This window comes from Eschrichtius robustus, chromosome 9, assembly GCF_028021215.1.
Source record: "Eschrichtius robustus isolate mEscRob2 chromosome 9, mEscRob2.pri, whole genome shotgun sequence".
NCBI lineage: Eukaryota > Metazoa > Chordata > Mammalia > Artiodactyla > Eschrichtiidae > Eschrichtius > Eschrichtius robustus.
The window spans coordinates 28,596,235-28,620,375 of NC_090832.1; the positions used below are offsets into that span (position 1 = coordinate 28,596,235).

The following is a 24,141-nucleotide window of genomic DNA, read 5'->3' on the forward strand; positions in this document are numbered from 1 at the left end:
CTCCATTTTAGTCTTCTCAGGCTGCTGTAACAGTACCACCGACTGGGTGGCTTAAACAATGTAAATGTATTATTTTCATAGTTCCGGAGCCTGGAAATTCAAGATCAAGGTTCCAACAGGGCTGGTTTCTGGTGAGGCCTCTCTTCCTGCCTTGCAGGTGGCCAGCTTCTTGCTGTGTCCTCACATGGCCTTTCCTCTGTGCATGTGTGGAGAGAAAGAGCTCTCTGGTGTCTCTTCCTCTTCTTATAAGGACACCAGTCCTGTGGCTTAGGGTCTCACCCTTATGACCTCCTTTAACTTTAATTACCTCCTGAAAGGCCCGATCTCCAGATATATACACTTTGGGGGTTAGGGCTTCAGCCTGTGAAAGAATACAATTCAGTCCACAGCAGTCACTGTTCAGTCCTCCTTATTGCCTGATTTTGAAATTCTTGTACCTTTTTCAAGCTCTGTTGTGATGTCTCCCACCATTCCTAGACATCCTAGAAAGGGGGCACTGCCTTCTATTCTTTGAATTTCCCTTTTTTTATTGTTTTTGTATTTTCTTTTTTCTAACGTAACTTGCATTACTAAACACTCATCCACAAAATATTTGTTTTCTATGTTATTGTTACTGTTGAACCATTTGAAAAGCTGCATTCCCCATCCCACAGGTCAGGATATCACTGTTTTCTTATGCATAAACTTCCTTCACCCCTTCTTTGTCAGTAAGGAATCTCCTGCTCTTTTACACACACACACACACACACACACACACTTTCTTCTATTTAATTTGATAAAAACTTCCTGGTTTCTCCCAGGCAGCTAGTATTTTTCTGAAAGAAGTAAAATTTATTTTATTCTTGTCCCTTCATACAGTAAAAAGGAGCCCAACCAGCTAAGGTTTATTATCTCTACGTTATTTTCAGTGACTCCCTGCTGCCCACCCACATATATAATCGCTCATGTCATCTGTCGAATATTTTTCTCTCAGATCCTCCCATTTATCTCCCCTTTTTATTCCCACTGCCACTTGCCTAAATCCGAGCCCCATCTGAGCTGTTGCAGCAGCTTTCTCACTGGCTCCTTGTCTCCAATCTTCCCCTCCTGCAGTTCTGAGGTGGGCAGAGAACAGAGCCTTGAGGACCGCAGACACATCATGGATATGCAGGGGAAGAAGAACGAACAAACCGGCCGGACAGTCACCCTCATAGAGGTAAGAGGAAACCAGGAGACAGTCATGTCACGGAGTCAACAGGAAGGTTTAGGAAAGGCATGGTCAACAAGGACAAATATCAAAGACAGCAGAAGTAAAATAAGGACTGAAAAATGCCTTTGGGATTTGCAACCAAGAGGCTGTTTGTGACCTGGGAGAAGAGGGTTTTGAATGGAGGGTCCTGGAAGCATGAGTCAGATTGTCTCCAGCCCATAGGGAGAAGGCCCGTCAGGAAAGGCTTCTTCTCCCAGAAGTTGGACTTCAAAGGAAAGAAAAAGCTGTGCAGAAACTAGTGGAAAACACAGGATGTAGGGAAGATCTTTATACAGGAGGGAATGACAAGAATATTTATAACCCCAGAGCAAAGAGCCCCTTGAGAAGAGCCAGTCAAGGTATAGGATAAGGAGAATAATTAAAAGAGTAGAATTTGAAACAAGAAGGTGGGGCTACTTTTTCCACTGAGACAGGCAAGTGAGACAAAATGAGTTTGAATGATGATGTTTTCTGGTGAGAGATAAAGTATAAGAAGGACAGGAAAGGACTCTCTAAAGAAGGCGACCTTGTTTTCTCTATTACTAGAAGTGAAGATTGTCTGCTGGAAGTGAAAATGTTAAACTCTATCACGTACACTTTTATGAAATTGATACTTAATGAGAATTAGATTCAAATTTTTCATAAGTATTTTTAGATTTTGATGGCAAAAAATAAAATCTCATTATACAGAAAGTTTATAAATCAATAGTTTTATAATCATGGGTGTTAAGGAATGACTTTTTATCATTGATACCAGAATCAGAAAACATATTTTGAAACAGGTTTTTAGCTCCAAATAATAGAAACTTTAAAATCATTTATGTCAAAGAGAAAAAAATGCCATAAACAGAATCTAAAAACAACCAGTAAGCTGGCATCAGGAAGAATTTCACAAAATATGTGACAGACGAAGCGTTAATACCCTTAACTTACAAAAAGCTCTAAAAAGTCAAAAGGGAAAAGAAGTATATCAGTAGGAGAACTGGCAAACGGGGTGCATAGGACATTCTTAAAGGGATATATATATATATAAATAGCAGTGAACACACAAAAAATGTCCAATTACAGTGATCAAATTAAAACAATAAATGAGATGGTATTTTTCCCTCAGAAAATGGCAGCAAGCTTCAAACTGATACAACCTTGTGTTGATGAGAGTGTGGGGAAGTGGGTTTCCTCATATGCTGCTGGTAATAAGTATATATTAAAACAATCCTTTGTGGAGTATAGCTTGGTAATACTTGTTTATTTTAAGTTTTCAAATTGTTCATGTCTTTTGACCTGAATATTCCACTTCCAGGAATTTACTATAGGAAAATGTTTAAGTATACCTGCAGAGATTCAGTTAAAAGGCTACTCCTTCAAGCAGTGTTTTAAAAATAGAAGGAAAAATATTCAATTTCTATGAATAAAGGATTGATTAAATTATTATTATTATTTTAATTTATTATCATTTATTTTTTTTGGCTGCGTTGGGTCTTCATTGCTGCGTGCAGGCTTTCTCTAGTTGTGGCGAGCGGGGGCTACTCTCTGTTGTGGTGCGCGGGCTTCTCATTGCGGTGGCTTCTCTTGTTGCGGAGCACGGGCTCTAGGCGTCCGGGCTTCGTTAGTTGTGCCACGAGGTCTCAGTAGTTGTGGCTCGCGGGCTCTAGAGCGCAGGCTCAGTAGTTGTGGTGCACGGGCTTAGTTGCTCCGTGGCATGTGGGATCTTCCCGGACCAGGACTCGAACCCGTGTCCCCTGCATTAGCAGGCGGATTCTTAACCACTGTGCCACGAGGGAAGCCCAGGATTGATTAAATTATGAAACATTTATATAATAGAACACCATGTGACTATTTCAAATAGTGAAAATATTATAGAAATATGTTCCTAGATGTGGAAAGAATGAAACATTTTTAAGTTAAAGAAGGATGATTATAAAATAGTTTTTATATAACATATGCATGAAATATGGAACAATATACATCAATAAATGTCAGTAGTTATCGCTAAGTGGTGGAATTGTAGTGATTTTTTTTCCTTCATTTTCCTGTGTGTATTTTCTAATTTTTCTACTCAGCATATATTGATATATATACACACTTGATCATTTCTTTATTTTTCTTTGCTTTTTGTTTTTTGAATTTTATTTATTTTTTATACAGCAGATTCTTATTACTTATCTATTTTATACATATTAGTGTATATATGTCAATCCCAATCTCCCAATTCATCCCACCCCTGCCCCCCGCGTTCCCCTCTTGGTGGCCACACGTTTGTTCTCTACATCTGTGTCTCTATTTCTGCCTTGCAAACCGGTTCATTGTACCATTTTTCTAGATTTCACATATATGCGTTAATATACAATATTTGTTTTTCTCTTTCTAACTTCACTCTGTATGACAGTCTCTAGGTCCATCCACGTCTCTACAAATGACCCAATTTCGTTTCTTTTTATGGCTGAGTAATATTCCTTTGTATATATGTACCACATCTTCTTTATTCGTATGTCGATTGGCATTTAGGTTGCTTCCATGACCTGGCTATTGTAAATAATGCTGCAATGAACATTGGGGTGCATGTGTCTTTTTGAATTATGGTTTTCTCTGGGTATATGCCCAGTAGTGGGATTGCTGGGTCCTATGGTAATTCTATTTTTAGTTTTTTAAGGAACCTGCATACTGTTCTCCATAGTGGCTGTATCAATTTACATTCTCACCAACAGTGCAAGAAGCTTCCCTTTTCTCCACACCCTCTCCAGCATTTGTTGTTTGTAAATTTTCTGATGATGCCCATGCTAACCGGTGTGAGATGATACTTCATTATAGTTTTGATTTGCATTTCTCTAATAATTAGTGATGTTGAGCAGCTTTTCATGTGCTTCTTGGCCATCTGTATGTCTTCTTTGGAGAAATGTCTATTTAGGTCTTCTGCCCATTTTTGGATTGGGTTGTTTGTTTTTTTGATATTGTGCTGCATGAGATGCTTGTATATTTTGGAGATTAATCCTTTGTCAGTTGCTTCATTTGCAGCTATTCTGAGGGTTGTCTTTTCATCTTTTTTATAGTGTCCTTTGCTGTGCAAAAGCTTTTAAGTTTTATTAGTTCCCATTTGTTTATTTTTGTTTTTATTTCCATTTCGTTAGGAGGTGGGTCAAAAAGGATCCTGCTGTGATTTATGTCAGAGTGTTCTGCCTATGTTTTCCTCTAAGAATTTTATAGTGTCCGGCCTTACATTTAGGTCTTTAATCCATTTTGAGTTTATTTTTGTGTATGGTGTTAGGGAGTGTTCTAATTTCATTCTTCTACATGTAGCTGTCCAGTTTTCCCAGCACCACTTACTGAAGAGGCTGTCTTTTGTCCATTGTATATTCTTGCCTCCTTTATCAAAGATAAGGTGACCATATGTGCGTGGCATTATCTCTGGGCTTTCTATCCTGTTCCACTGATCTATATTGCTGTTTTTGTGCCAGTACCATACTGTCTTGATTACTGTAACTTTGCAGTATAGCCTGAAGTCCGGGAGCCTGATTCCTCCAGCTCCATTTTTCTTTCTCAAGATTGCTTTTGCTATTCGGGGTCTTTTGTGCTTCCATACAAATTGTGAAATTTTTTGTACTAGTTCTGCGAAAAATGCCATTGGTAGTTTGATAGAGATTGCATGAATATGTAGATTGCTTTGGGCAGTGTAGTCGTTTTCACAGTGTTGATTCTTCCAATCCAAGAACATGGTATATCTCTCTATCTGTTTGTATCATCTTTAATTTCTTTCATCATTGTCGTACAGTTTTCTGCATACAGGTCTTTTGTCTCCTTAGGTAGGTTTATTCCTAGGTATTTTATTCTTTTTGCTGCAGTGGTAAATGGGACTGTTTCCTTATTTTCTCTTTCAGATTTTTCATTATTACTGTATAGCAACACAAGAGATTTCTGTGCCTTGATGTTGTATCCTCCTACTTTACCCAATTCATTGATTAGCTCTAGTAGTTTTCTGGTAGCATCTTTAGGATTCTCTATGTATAGTATCATGTCATCTGCAAACAGTGACAGTTTTACTTCGTCTTTTTCTGACTTGGATTCCTGTTATTTCTTTTTCTTCTCTGATTGCTGTGGCTAAAACTTCCAAATCTATGTTGAATAATAGTGGTGAGAGTGGGCAACCTTGTCTTGTTCCTGATCTTAGTGGAAATGGTTTCAGTTTTTCACCATTGAGGACAATGTTGGCTGTGGGTTTGTCTTATATGGCCTTTATTATGTTGAGGTAAGTTCCCTCTGTGCCTACTTTCTGGAGGGTTTTTATCATAAGTGGGTGTTGAATTTTGTCAAAAGCTTTCTCTGCATCTATTGAGATGATCATATGGTTTTTCTCCTTCAGTTTGTTAATATGGTGTATCACATTGAGTGATTTGCGTATATTGAAGAATCCTTGCATTCCTGGGATAAACCCCACTTGATCATGGTGTATGATCCTTTTAATGTGCTGCTGGATTCTGTTTGCTAGTACTTTGTGGAGGATTTTTGCATCTATGTTCACCAGTGATATTGGCCCGTAGTTTTCTTTTTTGTGACATCTTTGTCTGTTTTTGTATCAGGGTGATGGTGGCTTCATAGAAGGAGTTTGGGAGTGTTCCTCCCCTGCTATATTTTGGACGAGTTTGAGAAGGATAGGTGTTAGGTCTTCTCTAAATGTTTGATAGAATTCGCCTGTGAAGCCATCTGGTCCTGGGCTTTTGTTTGTTAGAAGTTTTTTAATCACCGTCTCAATTTCATTGCTTGTGATTGGTCTGTTTATATTTTCTATTTCTTCCTGGTGCAGTCTCGGGAGGTTGCGCTTTTCTAAGAATTTGTCCATTTCTTCCAGGTTGTCCATTTTATTGGCATATAGTTGCTTGTAGTAATCTTTCATGATCCTTTGTATTTCTGCAGTGTCAGTTGTTACTTCTCCTGTTTTCATTTCTAAGTCTGTTGAGTCTTCTCCCTTTTTTTCTTGATGAGTCTGGCTAATGGTTTATCAATTCTGTTTATCTTCTCAAAGAACCAGCTTTTAGTTTTATTGATCTTTGCTATCGTTTCCTTCATTTCTTTTTCATTTATTTCTGATCTGATCTTTATCATTTCCTTCCTTCTGCTAACTTTGGGGGTTTTTTTCTTCTTCTTTCTCTAATTGCTTTAGGTGTAAGGTTATGTTGTTTATTTGAGATGTTTCTTGTTTCTTGAGGTAGGATTGTATTGCTATAAACGTCCCTCTTCGAACTGCTTTTGCTGCATCCCGTAGGTTTTGGGTTGTCGTGATTTCATTGTCATTTGTTTCTAGGTGTTTTTTGATCTCCTCTTCGATTTCTTCAGTGATCTCTTGGTTATTTAGTAGGGTATTGTTTAGCCTCCATGTGTTTCTATTTTTTACAGATTTTTTCCTGTAATTGATATCCAGTCTCATAGCGTTGTGGTCAGAAAAGATACTTGGTACAATTTCAGTTTTCTTAAGTTTACCAAGGCTTGATTTGTGACCCAAGATATGATCTATCCTGGAGAATGTTCCATGAGCACTTGAGAAGAATGTGTATTCTGTTGTTTTTGGATGGAATGTCCTATAAATATCAATTAAGTCCCTCTTGTTTAATGTATCATTTAAAGCTTGTGTTTCCTTATTTATTTTCATTTTGGATGATCCGTCCATTGGTGAAAGTGGGGTGTTAAAGTCCCCTACTATGATTGTGTTACTGTCGATTTCCCCTTTTACGGCTGTTAGTATTTGCCTTATGTATTGAGGTGCTCCTATGTTAAGTGCATAAATATTTACAATTGTTATATCTTCTTCTTGGATTGATCCCTTGATCATTATGTAGTGTCCTTCTCTGTCTCTTGTAATAGTCTTTATTTTAAAGTCTGTTTTGTCTGATATGAGAATTGCTACTCCAGCTTTCTTTCAATTTCCGTTTGCAAGGAATATCTTTTTCCATGCCCTCACTTTCAGTCTATATTTGTCCCTAGGTCTGAAGTGGGTCTCTTCTAGACAGCATATATATGGGTCTTGTTTTTGTATCCAATCAGCCAGTCTGTGTCTTTTGGTTGGAGCATTTAAACCATTTACATTTAAGGTAATTATTGATATGTATGTTCCTATTACCATTTTCTTAATTGTTTTGGCTTTGTTATTGTAGATCTTTTCCTTCTCTTGTGTTTCCTGCCTAGAGAAGTTCCTTTAGCATTTGTTGTAAAGCTGGTTTGGTGGTGCTGAATTCTCTTAGCTTTTGCTTGTCTGTAAAGGTTTTAATTTCTCCGTCGAATCTGAATGAGATCCTTGCTGGACAGAGTAATCTTGGTTGTAGGTTTTTGCCTTTCATCACTTTAAATATGTCCTGTCACTCCCTTCTGGCTTGCAGAGTTTCTGCTGAAAGATCAGCTGTTAACCTCATGGGGATTCCCTTGTATATTTTTTGCTGTTTTTCCCTTGCTGCTTTTAATATTTTTTCTTTGTATTTAATTTTTGAAGTTTGATTAATATGTGTGTTGGCATGTTTCTCCTTGGATTTATCCTTATGGGACTCTCCGTGCTTCCTGGACTTGATTGACTATTTCCTTTCCCTTATTAGGGAAGTTTACAACTATAATCTCTTCAAATATTTTCTCAGTCCCTTTCTTTTTCTCTTCTTCTTCTGGGACCCCTATAATTTGAATGTTGGTGCGTTAAATGTCCCAGAGGTCTCTGAGACTGTCCTCAATTCTTTCCATTCTTTTTTCTTTATTCTGCTCTGCAGTAGTTATTTCCAGTATTTTATCTTCCAGGTCACTTATCTGTTCTTCTGCCTCAGTTATTCTGCTATTGATTCCTTCTAGAGAATTTTTAATTTCATTTATTATGTTGTTCATCATTGTTTGTTTGCTCTTTAGTTCTTCTAGTTCCCTGTTAAACGTTTCTTGTATTTTCTCCATTCTGTTTTCAAGATTTTAGATCATCTTTACTATCATTACTCTGAATTCTTTTTCAGGTAGACTGCCTGTTTCCTCTTCATTTGTTTGGTTTGGTGGGTTTTTACCTTGTGCCTTCATCTGCTGTGTATTTCTCTGTCTTCTAATTTTTCTTAACTTAATGTGTTTGGGGTCTCCTTTCAGCAGGCTGCAGGTTCGTAGTTCCCGTTGTTTCTGGTGTCTGCTCCAGTGGCTAAGGTTGGTTCAGTGGGTTGTGTAGGATTCCTGGTGGAGGGGACTAGTGCCTGTGTTTTGGTGGATGAGGCTGGATCTTGTGTTTCTGGTGGACAGGTCCACGTCTGGTGGCATGTTTTGGGTTGTCTGTTGCCTTATTATGATTTTAGGCAGCCTCTCTGCTAATGGGTGGGGTTGTGTTCCTGTCTTGCTAGTTGTTTGGCGTAGGGTGTCCAGCGCTGTAGCTTACTGGTCATTGAGCAGAGCTGGGTCTTAGCATTGAGATGGAGATCTCTGGGACAGCTTTCACCGTTTGATATTACGTGGAGCTGGGAGGTCTCTTGTGGACCAGTGTCCTGAACTCGGCTCTCCCCCATCAGAGCCTCAGGCCTGACTCCCAGCCAGAGCACCAAGACTCTGTCAGCCACACAGCTCAGAAGAAAAGGGAGCACAAAAAAAGAAAGAAAGAAAGGAGAAAATAAAATAAAATAAATTTACTAAAATAAAAAATAAAAATGCAATTTAAAAAAATGAAAGAAAGAAGAGAGCCACCAAACCTAAAAACAAATCCACCAGTGATAACAAGCGCCAAAAACTATACAAAAAAAAGGAAAAAAAACGGACAGACAGAACCGTAGGACAAATGGTAAAAGCAAAGCTATACAGACAAAATCACACAAAGAAGCATACATATACACACTCACAAAAAGAGAAAAAGGAAAATATATATATATATGTCTATATATATAAAAAAAAGGAGGGCTTCCCAGGTGGCGCAGTGGTTGAGAATCTGCCTGCCAATGCAGAGGACATGGGTTCGAGCCCTGGTCTGGGAAGATCCCACATGCCGCGGAGCGGCTAGGCCCGTGAGCCACAACTACTGAGCCTGCGCATCTGGAGCCTGTGCTCCGCAGCCAGAGAGGCCGCGATAGTGAGAGGCCCGCGCACCGCGATGAAGAGTGGCCCCCACTTGCCGCAACTAGAGAAAGCCCTCGCACAGAAACGAAGACCCAACACAGCAAAAATAAATAAATAAATAAATAAATAAATAAATAAATAAATAATTTAAAAAAAAAAAAAAAAAAGGAAGAGAGCAACCAAATCAATAAACATATCTACCAATGATAATAAGCTCTAAATACTAAACTAATATAAACATAAAACCAGAAACAAGTTAGAGGCAGAAAGCAAACCCCAAGTCTACAGTTGCTCCCAAAGTCCACCGCCTCAATTTTGGGATGATTCATTGTCTATTCAGGTATTCCAGAGATGCAGGGTACATCAGTTTGATTGTGGAGATTTAATCTGCTGCTCCTGAGGCTGCTGGGAGAGATTTCCCTTTCTCGTCTTTGTTCGCACAGCTCCTGGGGTTCAGCTTTGGGTTTGGCCCCGCCTCTGCGTGTAGGTTCAGGCTCTGCTCTGCGTGTAGGTCACCTGAGGGCGTCTGTTCTTTGCTCAGACAGGACGGGGTTAAAGGAGCAGCTGATTCGGGGGCTCTGGCTCACTCAGGCCGGGGGGAGGGAGGGGTACGGAGTGTGGGGCGAGCCTGCAGCGGCAGAGGCCGGTGTGACGTTGCACCAGCCTGAGGCGCGCCGTGAGTTCTCCCGGGGAAGTTGTCCCTGGATCACGGGACCCTGGCAGTGGCGGGCTGCACAGGCTCCCGGGAGGGGAGGTGTGGATAGTGACCTGTGCTCGCACACAGGCTTCTTGGTGGCAGCAGCAGCAGCCTTAGCATCTCATGCCTGTCTCTGGGGTCCGTGCTGATAGCCACGGCTTGTTCCCGTCTCTGGAGCTCATTTAGGTGGTTCTCTGAATCCCCTCTCCTCGCGCACCCTGAAACAATGGTCTCTTGCCCCTTAGGCAGCTCCAGACTTTTTCCCGGACTCCCTCCTGGCTAGCTGTGGCGCACTAGCCCCCTTCAGGCTGTGTTCACGCCGCCAACCCCAGTCCTCTCCCTGGGATCCGACTGAAGCCCGAGCTTCAGCTCCCAGCCCCCGCCCGCCCCGGCGGCTGAGCAGACAAGCCTCTCGGGCTGGTGAGTGCTGCTCGGCACCGAGCCTCTTTGCGGGAATCTCTCTGCTTTGCCCTCTGCACCCCTGTTGCTGCGCTCTCCTCCGTGGCTCTGAAGCTTCCCCCCTCTGCCACCCACAGTCTCCGCCCGCGAAGGGGCTTCCTAGTGTGTGGAAACCTTTCCTCCTTCACAGCTCCCTCCCACTGGTGCGGGTCCCGTCCCTATTCTTTTGTCTCTGTTTTTTCTTTTTTCTTTTGCCCTACCCAGGTACACGGGGAGTTTCTTGCCTTTTGGGAAGTCTGAGGTCTTCTGCCAACGTTCAGTAGGTGTTCTGTAGGAGTTGTTCCACATGTAGATGTATTTCTGATATATTTGTGGGGAGGAAGGTGATCTCCACCTCTCACTCCTCCACCATCTTGAAGGTCCCTCATGCTTTGCCTTTTAACTCTGATTAAATGGTAAGTACTTGCAGGCGGGGGCTATAGCATGCTCACATTTTCTCTCCCCAGTACTTAGCCTGGTGTCTGGCCACATAGTAAAACTTCAGGGAATACTCATTGGATTGAATTTCTTGTGGAGTAGGGCACAGTATTTTTAGGAATCTTATTTTTCACACATAACATACACACAAACACTAACCTGGTTTCATACTCATTTTTAAAATCCTGCTATGAGATTTTCCTTTCTCTTTTCATATGATTTGCCTTTATCGGCCCTCACTCTGTTACTCTCTCCCTCTGTTATGTTACGGGGATACTTTATGAGGAGATACCACAGAGAAAGCCTGGATTTGTTTTCATGCTGGTGTCTTGGTTAGATGACATCTCTCCCCTTGTCAGCAAGTCTCTGCTGCCTCTTAGGTGTTCGGTCCCTGTGCTGTCAGCAGCCATCATCGTGCTGCTCTGTCCCTCTTGCTTGTTCCCTGTTGTCAGAAGGGGGCTTTCCTTGTCCAAGGTGTGCACTTGGCAGTCTCTTCTCCTTTTCCTTTTATTCTGTCCCCTTTCTCCCTTTCATAGATAGTCTTTGTCTTTCTGTATTCAGTGTTCCTTCCTCTTCTTAGTCTGAGTCATTTCCCTTAAATATGTTATCTTTACTGCCTTCTTTAGCTTTTTCCAGTTAAGTTTCTCTTCAGGTTCCCTCTCTTGAGGGTCCTCCTGGCTCCCGTGTTTACTTCTCACAATGCAGCCTCAGTCTGATTGATTTAACTTGTCCTACTGTCTTGTGCAGGATCCATCTCACTCATTTCCAGCTGTTCTCCTCCTCCTCCCCCTCCCTTTTCTGTTTTTCTTCCTCGGTTTTGTCCTACCACTATCATAAACTCCTCCTCTCACCCTGTTTGCCTCGTTACTCCTCTAAGGTCCTTTACCTTCCTCACTGTTCCTTGCAGAACAGGGTCTGCAAGGAACAGACCCTGTTTATAGGGTCTCTGGGTGACTTGTGCTCAGCATCCATTTGAGCTTTTTCTTCCCCACTTTTATCAGACCCTAATTTGAGGCAAGTTTTATATGCTGTACCTGTATACACACCAGGACAGTGTGATGCCCTTTTTTGCCCCTGGTGAGATTGTACCTTGCCTCACCATAGCTGTACCATTTTATAGTCTACCTTACTTGCATTTGTGAGCATGTTCACTTGAAACATTTCAGGGCTTCTATATATTATATAATACTGGTTTAACAAATTTAAAATCAGAAAACAAGGACTGACAAAAGATTATTTTTCCCTCATATGGAAAGGTAGTACAACCATTTATTTAAAATTGGGCCATAAACCATAGCAGAAAAGAATATGAAAAAGAATGTGTGCATGTATATATATATATCCATATATATATATATATATACACACACACACACACACACACACTATATGTATAACTGAATCACTTCGCTGTACAGCAGAAATTAACACAACATTGTAAATCAAATATACTTCAAAAAAATAAATTTAAAAAGTAAAAGATTGGGCCTGTCCCTAAAGGCACAGATGTTCCCTAACCTTCCGGTTTAGGGTTAGGGAATGGTTATTAGCACATCCTTTTTTGCCATGATGCTCTAGCCTCTACTTTTCTCAGGAGTGATCAATGGAATTGACCACCACCTAATCAGATTGCCCTAATCCTTAGGCTGAAGTTTGTTTTCTAAGAGCAACCAAATGTTAAACCCTTTCTGTTCAGAGGAAAGACAACAACAGTTTTGTGTAAGTCCAGATACTCATCACTGATATGTAAATAATTGCATCAAAAAATTTCAGGCTCAACCCCTAGTTTATCACCCTCTAGTTTTGGTGTACTTACTACATGGTCTCTAAAGAAGCAATATCTTGTTTCATCTGCCTATTGGTTCTTGATTTTTATTGATGGTATAATTTGTTTTATTTCAAAGCTGCATCTAGATACATAGTTAACCATCACTATCTTGGTCAATCAAAAATGACACATACCATTTTTTGGATTTATTTGAAAAGCTGTAATAGTTTACTCACTTCTAAAAGTAGACACAGCCATAGACTAAATGAAAGAGTGCTGTTTAATAAAATGGCCTATATGCTTTCCAATCACTAACCCTGAAGCATCTTCCATGACATTTTTTTTTCCAGTGAATGAAGAATGTTATAAACTCTGATTGCCGGCACTTAATTTCTGGAAGTTACTGAGGGTTTGCAGTGCTTATTGTCTGTATTTGAGAAATGTATTTCTTTTTTGCTTAAATTAACTAGTCAGTGCTGGATCAGGCCTTAAGCAACTGCTGGTGATGCTAAAATATGTTAATTTAACTGTATGTTCAAGAGGCAAGCTAGAAGTTAATTCTAGAAGTTAAACTAGAAGTATGTTCAAGAAGACAAATTAGTATTTTGGTCGTGTGTGTGTGTGTGTGTTGCATAGTGTGTTTTATTACTTGTGCTGTTGTCTGGGCATGCTAAGATTTGTTGTAACTAGAAGACATTGTTTAAGTTCATTTAGTACATTTTGTGTCATTCTCTCCTAGTAAAGAGCTGAAGAAGAATGAAGAGGCAAAGAACCAAATATACAGAAATGAAATGACAAATTAAACCAAATGGAATTTCTCTTCAGAGTTCAGAAATTTCAGATGGCCAGGAAGAAAGGAAGGCTCTACTATTTCTTACCCTTATGAAAGAATCTAGAAAAATCAGAAGCAAGGTATGGGTGGAAAAATAAATGTGGCCTTTTGAGCTTAATTGTTATAAACCATTGTGTTTGCTGTTGATCAAAGTATTGGTACTTGTATTTATTAGTAACTGCATCAAAATTACATTACCATTCTTGGAAAAATCAATAAAGAAACACCATAATTGCCACACAGCAAATATGAGGAAAAAGTGTTTGCATTGTTAGGATGTCCGTAAAGTAATCATTTAATATTATTATATCTGTAATGTGGTTATATGTGTGATGATATGCTCAGAATATGAAATATCTGCTATTGAAACTTAACTTTATTTAAAATAAAGATAAGCAGCTTCAGGATTTTGTGTATTCAAAATGGTGCAAGTAAGAAAGGCATTAAAAGGTAACAAATGTGTTTGTTTTGAATGAATCATATGTGTAAATTGGTACACATAAACTAAAAGTGGTTTTTGGCTAGACTGGCAACAGTGTTCCAAATTTTTTTACCTTTAAAAGAAAGCATTTCATCTTGAAGCATATAAGTGATTTGTAGGCTTAACATTGTTTAATATTTATTTTAGTCTTAATACTTGTTTTTAAATGTTTACATTGCATTATTTATTTCTTTAGTTCCAGAGTAACAGTGTCATTACTATGTGACTATATATTTTGAAGTGAGATATTATAAAATGGGAAAGTTTATCTCTTTGTTTTTCACTTGACTCTTCTTAAAACTGTGTGATTTTAAGTCTGTCAATAAAATATTTAACTTCAAGAAGGTCAAAACTAATATAAAATTAGAAAACTTATTTACCAAATTAGACAATTGATTCCATTAAAGTAAGAAGTGAGAAAAATAGTGCTGGGCATTGAGGTGTAAATTTTGCCCAGATGTATACCCGATGTGAAAAATTTTCTAGTAGAAATATATTTGACTCTTACCCCTGCACATGTTGTAGAGGCATGAAAATTGGTAAACATGCCCCTGCTGTGTAGAACTTGGGGGGAGGGGGGCATTTTTGAAAGTGGTGAGTGGCATTGATGACTGCTGAAGCCCTCAGCCATCAGCACAGAAATGTGTTCTGATAGTACCAAGCTCCACTGTTCTGGATGCACACGTCGGTGCTTCAGGTACAGCTGGACCCAGCCAGCTTGAGTCACCCTTGTACAAGCTTGTTTCTTCTGTCTTGTGAGTGCACTTGGTAATTAACAAAATAAAAATATGTGACTCTCTGCAGTTTCAGCTCATAGTTTTGAGATGTGTGTAGATTCTCTGATTTTGGTTTTAATTACAAAGAATTTCAGCAAGTTGCAAAATGATTTTAAATCAAGATGATCATAAAATAATATGTCAGAGGAGCTAAACATTTGCTGAAATCCCAATGTTCATATGAAAAATAAAGTAAAGGGTTATTTTTATATTGCAACTACTGAAGGCAAAAATAACAATTGAGGCAAACACCAGGAAAAGTTTTTTCTACTCAAAGCCCATTTCTTTTCTTTTTTGTCCTGTTGACAAAGCAAGACTTGGGTTATGTTCGTGAATAGATTAATAAAACATCTTCACCACCTTCTAAGATGAGATGGGGTGGGAGAGATCATAAGAGTGCCCTCCAAGTAATAAGTCCGAATTATAATCAAGCAGAGAAATCAGACTATTTACTTAGTAATAAATTAACTTTGTTTTATTTTTATTCTAAAATTATTTAATTCTATCCCATTTTATAGTCTCTTTTCTCCAAACAAGGAGCAGTTTGACACTATCTTTTCTAGATAATAAATAATGTCATTCTTACAAATTAATTTCCCAATTATTGATTCTACTCTGTCTTGAAGATTCGAGTTTCTTCAGTATCAAAGCTATACAATGAATAGGATTTGCAAAACTAGAATAAAAAGCAAGTTTTAAAAAGATTTAAAACTTGAAATATTTTACACCATGAATGCAAATTCATGTTTTAAATGCACCTTTTAAATATGAAATCAGTGTTTTAAATGGTTAACACTTGATACTTTTGAAACCTTTCATAAGGTTTCTTTCCAAAAAAAATGGATACTTGACATTAATTTTATTTTTCAGTTACAGAAAAGTTTTATTAAAGAAAGATATTTTCTCTTTAGGAAGTTCAGCAAGACTATCTGGGAAATAACTTACCATTTTATAACTTTATATGTCATGTTATTTTAGTCATATATTTAACTCACAAATATTTTTCAGACGGTTAGAAAGTTCTAGAAACTATATCAAAAACTCATGACCTTATACTTTTATACATATTTCAATGATTTCCATCTGAGGTCCATATCTGTTAGGTAGATTATGGGAACATTTTCCACCAGTCCAACTTTTGAAGCTCTATATTTGTTGATTTCTACCTCATTGGACTTGACTACAGGAGAGATTCCCCACATCTTCACTTTATGTACATGACCTCATTTAGTCCTCACTTCAAACCCAGGAGGAAGATAAAATCTTCCCTGCCCTGCAAATAAGGAAACCGGGGCTTTGAAAGTTAAACAACTTGTCCGAGTGCACACGGTCAGTCAGTGTGTTGCTTGCTGTCCGTGGAGGTTTGTCAGGCTCCACTGGGACATCTCCAAGGTCCCCACCCACCCCAGGTGCTGGGTGGAGTGAGCCAGTAGCAGCTAGAGTTGGTCTCCAGCCCACACAGGAGTAAGAAAGCAACCTGATGCACATACAGCCACACTCAGAGACTAGAAACATCTCATATGTCTTCCATGCAGCCGTGACCTACATAAAATGAAATACCATATCTGAGTGAAATTTTTTTTAAAAAACTGATAATGTCTTTACCCCATATTTGTTTTGCAAAATCTTTACTCCATACTCTAATTCTTACATTTTTTTAAGGAATCGATTCTGTGGATTCAAACTAATACATGGACAGTAACATTTTATTCAAGAAACAGTATCCCAGTCACATAAGAGAAAATAAAAACATCAAGAGTCACGTCAATCAAAAGGCTCTGCTGAGTGGCAGACTCAGTCTGTGGATGGACCCAATTATCTGCAGGCGAATTGAATGTCAGCATCATTTAGGGTTAACAATGGACCAGCTAGGCAAAAGCAGACAGCTACTCTCTGCAGAGACCCGGAAAGCAAACTTGGTAATGAGGTACTTCATTCATCATCTCCTTCTGCTCTAATTATTAAAGTGAATAGGGAATACTTTAAGTTAAGGCGGGAACTGGATAACATAAAAACATCTGTTTTGTAAACACAAAGAATGCTTTTTTTCTAATGATCCTCTTCACATCTACATCAAGCATATGTTGTGAGCCCCCTGTTTTCGAAAGTTGCTCTTCTAACACCTCAAATTCATTCTGATTATGGATGGGTTATTTCGATTGTCTCAGAAAGTTAGGGAGGACAAAGCTGCTAAGAATCTACAATTTTACTATCTACTCACAATCTAAAGAGGGGGAGGGTGTCATAAGTAAGTACCTATATAACCATGCATAACACATGTTCTATTACTTGTGTCAGAATGGTCCAACTATATATACTTCAATGTCATTCATCTCTAAAAGTACTAAACAATCTGATTTTTACTCATTCTAGTTCACTTTTTCTTAACTCATCACTTGGATCCTTGTGAAGAATTGTGAAAGAATTTGGTAGAGGAAAATGTAGGATTTTTTTTTTATACAACAATTATATAAGTAAACATATATTGCCAATCTTTAAAGTTGCTGGGAATGAGCTGATTTACTGTTGAGAGGGACCAATTATAGTTAAGAAAAAAAAGTACAAAAGGAGGAAAAAGCAGGAAGGTGAGGAAAATAGCTTGTTGCTGGAGCAAAAATGAACTGAAGCTTGTGAAAAAGCAGTCGCTAGACCAAAGGAAGAAGGTTCCCTGGAGAAAAACGTGGTCGCTACGGTTCAGTTTTTCAGTGATTTCAACTGAGAATCAGTAGTTAATTTTTTTTCTATTTAATTTGTTCATGGGGCCATTTTATATAAACACTCCACACAACTTTTTCCGGAGCTACAGTTCTTCGATTTAAAGTAAATGGAAGATGGCTAAGCACGGTGATGTTTTTAACATCCCTGCCTGTTATACAGAAGAAGTTAATGTTCAGAAGTATCTGCACATGCTACTTTTAGCAACTAAATATTTCCATCGTGGTAAAGAAATGTCAGTGAAATCCATGCACTTTAAGAACATCAAATTCTTATTATACTTATCATGTGTGCAGGCAGAGTACATAATAAGCTAGTCTATAGCAGCTGTAAATTTCTGAGGATTTATCTAACCACAAATACATTGAAATGGGGAAACGGGGCTATATTAAACTATGCAAGATGCTGCTGGAGCTTTGCCATTTCTGCAACATCCTGTAATTAATTTCTCATGACAGGTCTGGCAAACTGAAACATCCAATACACTTGCGACAGACAGACTAGAGTTGTTGCAAATCCTACAGTCCCATGAAGTGAAGGTAGTTTTTTTCTTTCAAACATGAATATAGCTCTGTTTAGAGTGTCCCGTAGCCAAGGACAAACTTGTCACTTTTTAATTCCAAAATAAAGAAGGTCTAGAATATAGAAAAGATCCTGAGCTGAGTGTTTAATCTGTTCTCTGTGTTGCGCAGTCTTTCCCTGAAGCGGGACAGCCCTGGGTAGGGGGATGTTATGGTTAGGTTGGCGTGCATGCCTGTTGTAGCTATGATGGGATTCTCTCCTGGGAGATTTGAGGTCAGTTCTCTCTCGAACACATCCTCTCACTGTAAACAAGACTCACAAGACCACCTTCTGCATCTGTGTGTCATTCTCTTCTGGAACCCATAATCCTGCCATCTTGCAAACTTAGAGCACAGATAAATACAGAAATGATCCCTGCTGCAACACAGAGAAAGGAAAAAAATGTAAATTTTTTTTTTTTTGCCAAAATAGATTTTCCTGTATAACAGTAAGTTCTTTGTCAGTTCATATGATGTGAAAGAATGATCCTCTCTTTACCTGATGTGTGTAATTTGATACAGGTGTTAAGTGGTTGGACCTTAGTAAGCAAGCCTCCTTCTTGCTGGGGGAGTGAGATTCTGCCCCTAAAAATGAAATCAACATATCAATGTCCACAGCCTCGAGCATTTCCTTTGGAAGGTTGGAGTTCCTCAGACTACAAACAAGAGGACACAAGGGAGTGTGGGAACCTTGAATCTGGAAGTTTTCATAAGAAGGGAAAGGTTCCAGGTGGTAAAGAATAGGATGGGTCTTGCTCAGCAGAAACGGAGGTGAGAAGCCAGGCAGGCAAGGGGCAGTGCTTTCAGCCCAGTTGCCAAAGGCTAACTGTAAACACCTGATGTTCTTTGTATTTTCTCCAGTGATTGTCTTTCCCTTTATCCTTGCTATTGAAAATGTATTCTGTTCAGAGGACCAGAGAACTTTGTTGCTTGGGCTTAGTTTTAGAGAAAAGCAACCACAGAACCCCAAACTGAATAACCCAAGGGGAAAAGTGAGCAAGAGACCATGTAGGAATGCTTTTGTATCCTTCCACTCCTCTCCACTGGAAAAGCTCCCTTCAGAGCTCATCTATGTAAAACTCTGGAAATGGAAGAGAGAGATCAAAACATAAAAAGGAAGACCCTTCTTTTACATACTTGTCCAGGGTCACAGAATCCAGGGCCAGGACCCCACCTCCTACTCCTGATTCTCCTACTCCTACTGCTATTTACTAGGTAACATTCTCAGTTACCTTAAAGCTGAATTATTAAATCCTAATTCTTGAAAACTCCTAAACTTTTTCAACCTCCTACACAACTAAGAATAACATCCCGCATAGAGCGTGATCTACATTCAGGTAAATTCCCCTTTAACACTAGGTTGTTATAAGTGGTGAATTTGAATGAGTGAGGGTTGAAAGTAGGAAAAGTATAAGGTGATAGCAGAGAGTCCAGAGAGAGACATTTCAGTGCATGCACAAGAGGTCGTTTTCTTTGATTTTTGTTTTTTTTACTATGTTGACAATTGGATACAGATAAGGACTGATTCTATTTACATATCAATAGCTGGAGTTACTGACTGCTTGCCTAAATATATCCTTATAGTTAAAGATCATCAATAGTTTTAACACTTTTCATGTTTTTTCAAAGCGTGTGTGATCGCTTTCAATTTATTCAACAGCTGATTATTGAAAGCCTGTTTGTCAAGCAGTGGGCAGGAGCTGGATGGACAGTTGAACCAGGAGCCTCAACTCTTCTACTCTGTGTTTCACCTTGAAATTGTCACATGTTTATTGCCTCCATCACCCCACAGTGGTTTTCAGAGGACTTCCACATACATTACTAAACTTGAGCCTCATGACGATCTTTGTTAAACAGAAAAGTCCCCCATTTTTCAAACCAATCGCAAAGAGGTTGAGTGACTTGCCCAATAACTGTTGATCAGCGTCCAGCTGTCCTCCTCCCAGTGCTGTGTTCTTTCCAACCAGGAAAACTCATCACTGACATCTGAAAACTGTGGCAATAAGTTATATGAAAAGCCAATATATGTTCCCTGTACAAGAGGCAACATTATGTAATAACACTAGTTTGGATGTGGGTCTTTTCGTATGAATTTATGATCTCTTCCTGTAATCAGCTATAAAGTGTTTTTGCTGCCATCCTATATTTAAATATATTTTTAAATACAAGAACTTAAAATGTAAAGTTGTAACAGAGGCCAAATAAAAACATGTAAAAAAATTTTTTTATTGTATTTTGTAGACAGAGGAAGAAGGAGATGTGCAGAAAATGCCAGAGTCCCTTTTCAAAACCTTTTCACAAATCAAGTAAAACAAAATCATTTTGTGCATTGTATATTGAAGCCAAATAGTTTTTATTCAAGTTACCAAATAAATTACATTTTCTATTAAAGGGTAATAAATTCCCATTTGACATAAAACTTCATTATATCAACTAACTTGGAGGTACCACAGAACCTTTCATTAAATGCAAACCTGACCACGTCACACCCCGTTTAAAGCTCTTCACTGGCGCTCCCATCCACTCTTACTAAATCCAGTGAGTTTTTCCTATTTGCTTAACGATTATTCCTATAAATTCAGTCCTGTGCTCTCTGATATCACAGGAAACTCTCAAATGAAATTCAGTCACCTTGGAAGTGACAGCAAAAGTAAGAAACTTGGTTGGTATCTGAAAGTCCAAACCACTGAGCACAGCAAAGACCTCCCTGATCTGTCCCCTCTGTTCATCCGTGTCATGACTGCATGTGGAGGTCCTCTGTTCACACTGCAGCGAGACCATACTACTGCCCTCCAGGGACCATTGCTGCTTCAAGCCCTTGACTTGTTCTCTTGACTTGAAGACACCTTTTTCCCAAAGCCTCTGCCAAATATATTTCCATTCAAGTTTCATCTCAAATAACACATGCACTAAGATTCCTTTCCTAATTACTGACGATGGGTAATTGTAGTCTCACAGTGTCCTATACCTAATGTCTATAAAGACACTTACTTAGCACATGACGTTGAAACTGACAGTCTGTTGATCAATGTATTATTTAGCATTTCTTGTGTGCCTGAGATAACGCTTTTTTAAATTGAAGTATAGTTGTTATATATATATATAGTTTTATATATATTCTTATAGATCTGTGCTTGTGCTCAATATCACAGGATGTTCTCAAATGGAATTTAATCTTTTTAAAAATCTTAAATGCCCAGTAAGACTAGGGAATTTAGGAAGGAATCTAAGAAAATGTCGTTAGTCATTCTACCACACCTTCACAACTGTCTTTTGTCTTTTTTCATTCTCTCGTCTCTTTCTCACACGCTCCCCTTTTCTTCTTTTTCTCTGGCTCCCTTTTTCCTTCTTCCCTGCTTGACATCAGCAGTGGCATTCACTGAATTCCACATTAAACCCTCACTGACCCATCTCAGTCTCCTCCTGAAACTGGGAATCCAAGATGGAGGATCCATCCTGACGGTGACTTTGGCTGCCTCTATCCAAGCCCCCAGTGCACTCTGAGCAACGCTTTATTTACATAAAAACACAGTCTTTAAATGTGGATGTAGTCTTCCTTTCATGTCTTTAACTGGTTTTATTGAGGCAAATTATCTGGAAGAGTAAGTCTGATTTGCATAATATTTTGCATTCCCATTCATCTGAGGGTAAAAATCCTCCAAAAGCCTTCTAAAATTTGTATATCTAACCCCATTGCCTGTGAATCTGTTATCTTTACCACTTTTTTCTTAAAATTTCAATAATTTTCTGGAGAAAAGATTCCTAGATTCATAAACAAAGTCCACGATATCACAATGCCTGAGTGTAAGCATCTAATTTTAAGAATTCACCACCTCATGCCATATATGTTTATGCCAGTAAATGAATCTAGTCATTTTCATCCCCTATATTTTTATCACCTAAAGAATATCTAAAAGCTTCAAACAATTCTTTGACCTTATTTGGTCTTAAGCAAGACCAATATCTAGCCCAGCAGTGTTTACATAAAAAGTTTCAGGAGCCCCCCAGAGCCCCCGAGGGAGAGGTGTACGACGAATCACACATAGACCTGGCTGCCTGGTGTAGAGGGATGAGGCTCGACAGTTCTTGGCTTGGGTTCTGCTGAGACTCCTGACACTTTGCACTCAGATTTCTATGTGACTGATGTTATTGAACACCCTTAACTTTTACTCATGTGCTTTCAACTTTGGATCTTCTATTTCTCCTTAGGATTAGTGGAACTACTCCTGAATATAAACATTAGTCTGGTCAGCTTCTTGAGAATGCAGGCCACTGTGGGTAACCCTCTGTGACACTCATGCTATCTACACAGCCAGGGAAATGTGATTTTGACATTTATCCTCTTAAATAAATCATTCTTCAGCACTATCAGATCATTCCACTCAAAAACTTATTTAACCTTTTTCATAGGCTGTAGCCATTAAATTCACTCACAAAAAATGAGTTTCACTTTGTCCAATTCACTTTGTCCTATGCATAGTCATAATTTAGCAGGGAAAGGGAAAGTATTATTACAATTATTCATGATTGTAGACTAATTTTAATGATAGCTACCATTTGCTGAGCACAGGGTAGGTACTAGGCTCCTTGTCAGGGGCTTTATATGCATAATTATCTCATTAAATTTTCAAAATAAGCTTACAAGGTAGATACCATTATCATTACTCCCGTTTAAAAACAAAACAAAAACTCTGAAGTTCAGAAAGGTAACGCTGTGTGTCGGAGATCACACAGCTTGTAAGTCGGGATGTCAGGATTTATATCTCTGGTTTGTCTGACTCCAAAATTCCCCTCTTAATTACTAAACTACTGCCCTTGAGTTTGCCAAACTACAGACTGTATGTTCTTTTAAAATGAAATGGCTTCTTTTTAAAATGCTTCTTCCCCTCACAGTTGACAAAAAGTGACTTTCTGTTATTTTAGAAACGCATAAGAAAGTTAAACATTTAATATTTTCCAAATTTCTAATGTGTTTTGCAGAACAGTCTTCAACAAAATAGTTTGATCGAAAATGAATCTCATGCACCCCAATATTTATTGCAGCACTATTTACAATATCCAAGACATGGAGCAACCTAAATGTCCATCGACAGATGAGTGGATAAAGAAGATTTGGTATATATACACAATGGAATATTAGTCAGCCATAATAAAGAATGAAATAATGCCATTTGCAACAACATGAATGGACCTAGAGATTATCATACTAAGTGAAGTAAGTCAGACAAAGACAAATATCATGTGATATCACTTATTTGTAGAATCTTGAAAAATGATACGAATGAATTTATTTACAAAACAGAAACAGACTCACCGACATAGAAAACAAACTTATGGTTACCAAATGGGAAAGGTGGGAGGAGGGATAAATTAGGAGTTTGGGATTAACATATACACACTACTATATATAAAATAGATAATCAACAAGGACCTACTGTATAGCACAGGGAACGCTACTCAATATTCTGTAATAACCTATATGGGAAAAGAATCTAAAAAAGAATAGATATATGTATATGTATAACTGATTCACTTTGCTGCCCACCTGAAACTAACAACATTGTAAATCAACTGTACTCCAATATAAAACTAAAATTTTTTAAAATAAAATTAAAAAAGAAAATGAATCTCAAAGGTTCATATTGAAATAGTCACCAACCTTTAGCATTTAAGAAAAATGTTTTCTTTACAATTTTTATGTGATACAGAGACGTTACCCTAGTCTAAAAGGAATGAATAATAAAATACCATCACCAATGCATTTCACATCCCTGTGAGAATTGTGTCTATTAGGGTTGCGTTTGGGGTGCAGAAGAGGGTTGTGTAAGGTCTTCCTTCTTGTGTTTCCTCTCTAGTCTCCGTTCACCATCCTCAGGAGACATAGTTGGCCCTTTATGTCATCATAGCCCGTGTACATCATCTGGCAACCATCTCGTGTTAACTTGCCGTTTGCAGAGAGACAATATCTTTTCATCATTTGTTCCCGATGTTACCTTTAGTGCCTGGTGCATAATAGGCACATTCAGTACTCAACAAGGCAGATCACAGGTCCAAAGGCTTATTTTCTGTATATCGTTAAGTTGGGGGTGAAATGTAGGTAGGGATATTAACAGATCGTGGAAATTATGCAGTGGTATCACACCAATCCAAATTTCTGTGTATTTTTCT

At 38.5% G+C, this 24,141-nt stretch overlaps 1 protein-coding gene across 5 annotated transcripts in view; it reads left to right on the forward strand.

Moving 5' to 3' along the window:
• Positions 1-14,721, forward strand: part of AHI1 (Abelson helper integration site 1) — a 205,840-nt gene extending 191,119 nt beyond the window's left edge. For all 5 annotated transcript variants that reach the window (XM_068551279.1, XM_068551280.1, XM_068551281.1 and 2 more), the window contains 2 exons: positions 1,093-1,195; positions 13,349-14,721. In XM_068551279.1, the coding sequence (XP_068407380.1) occupies positions 1,093-1,195; positions 13,349-13,351 (106 nt within the window). In that variant the 3' untranslated portion in view covers positions 13,352-14,721. The remainder of the gene's footprint in view (positions 1-1,092; positions 1,196-13,348) is intronic.
• Positions 14,722-24,141: the final 9,420 nt, after the last annotated feature.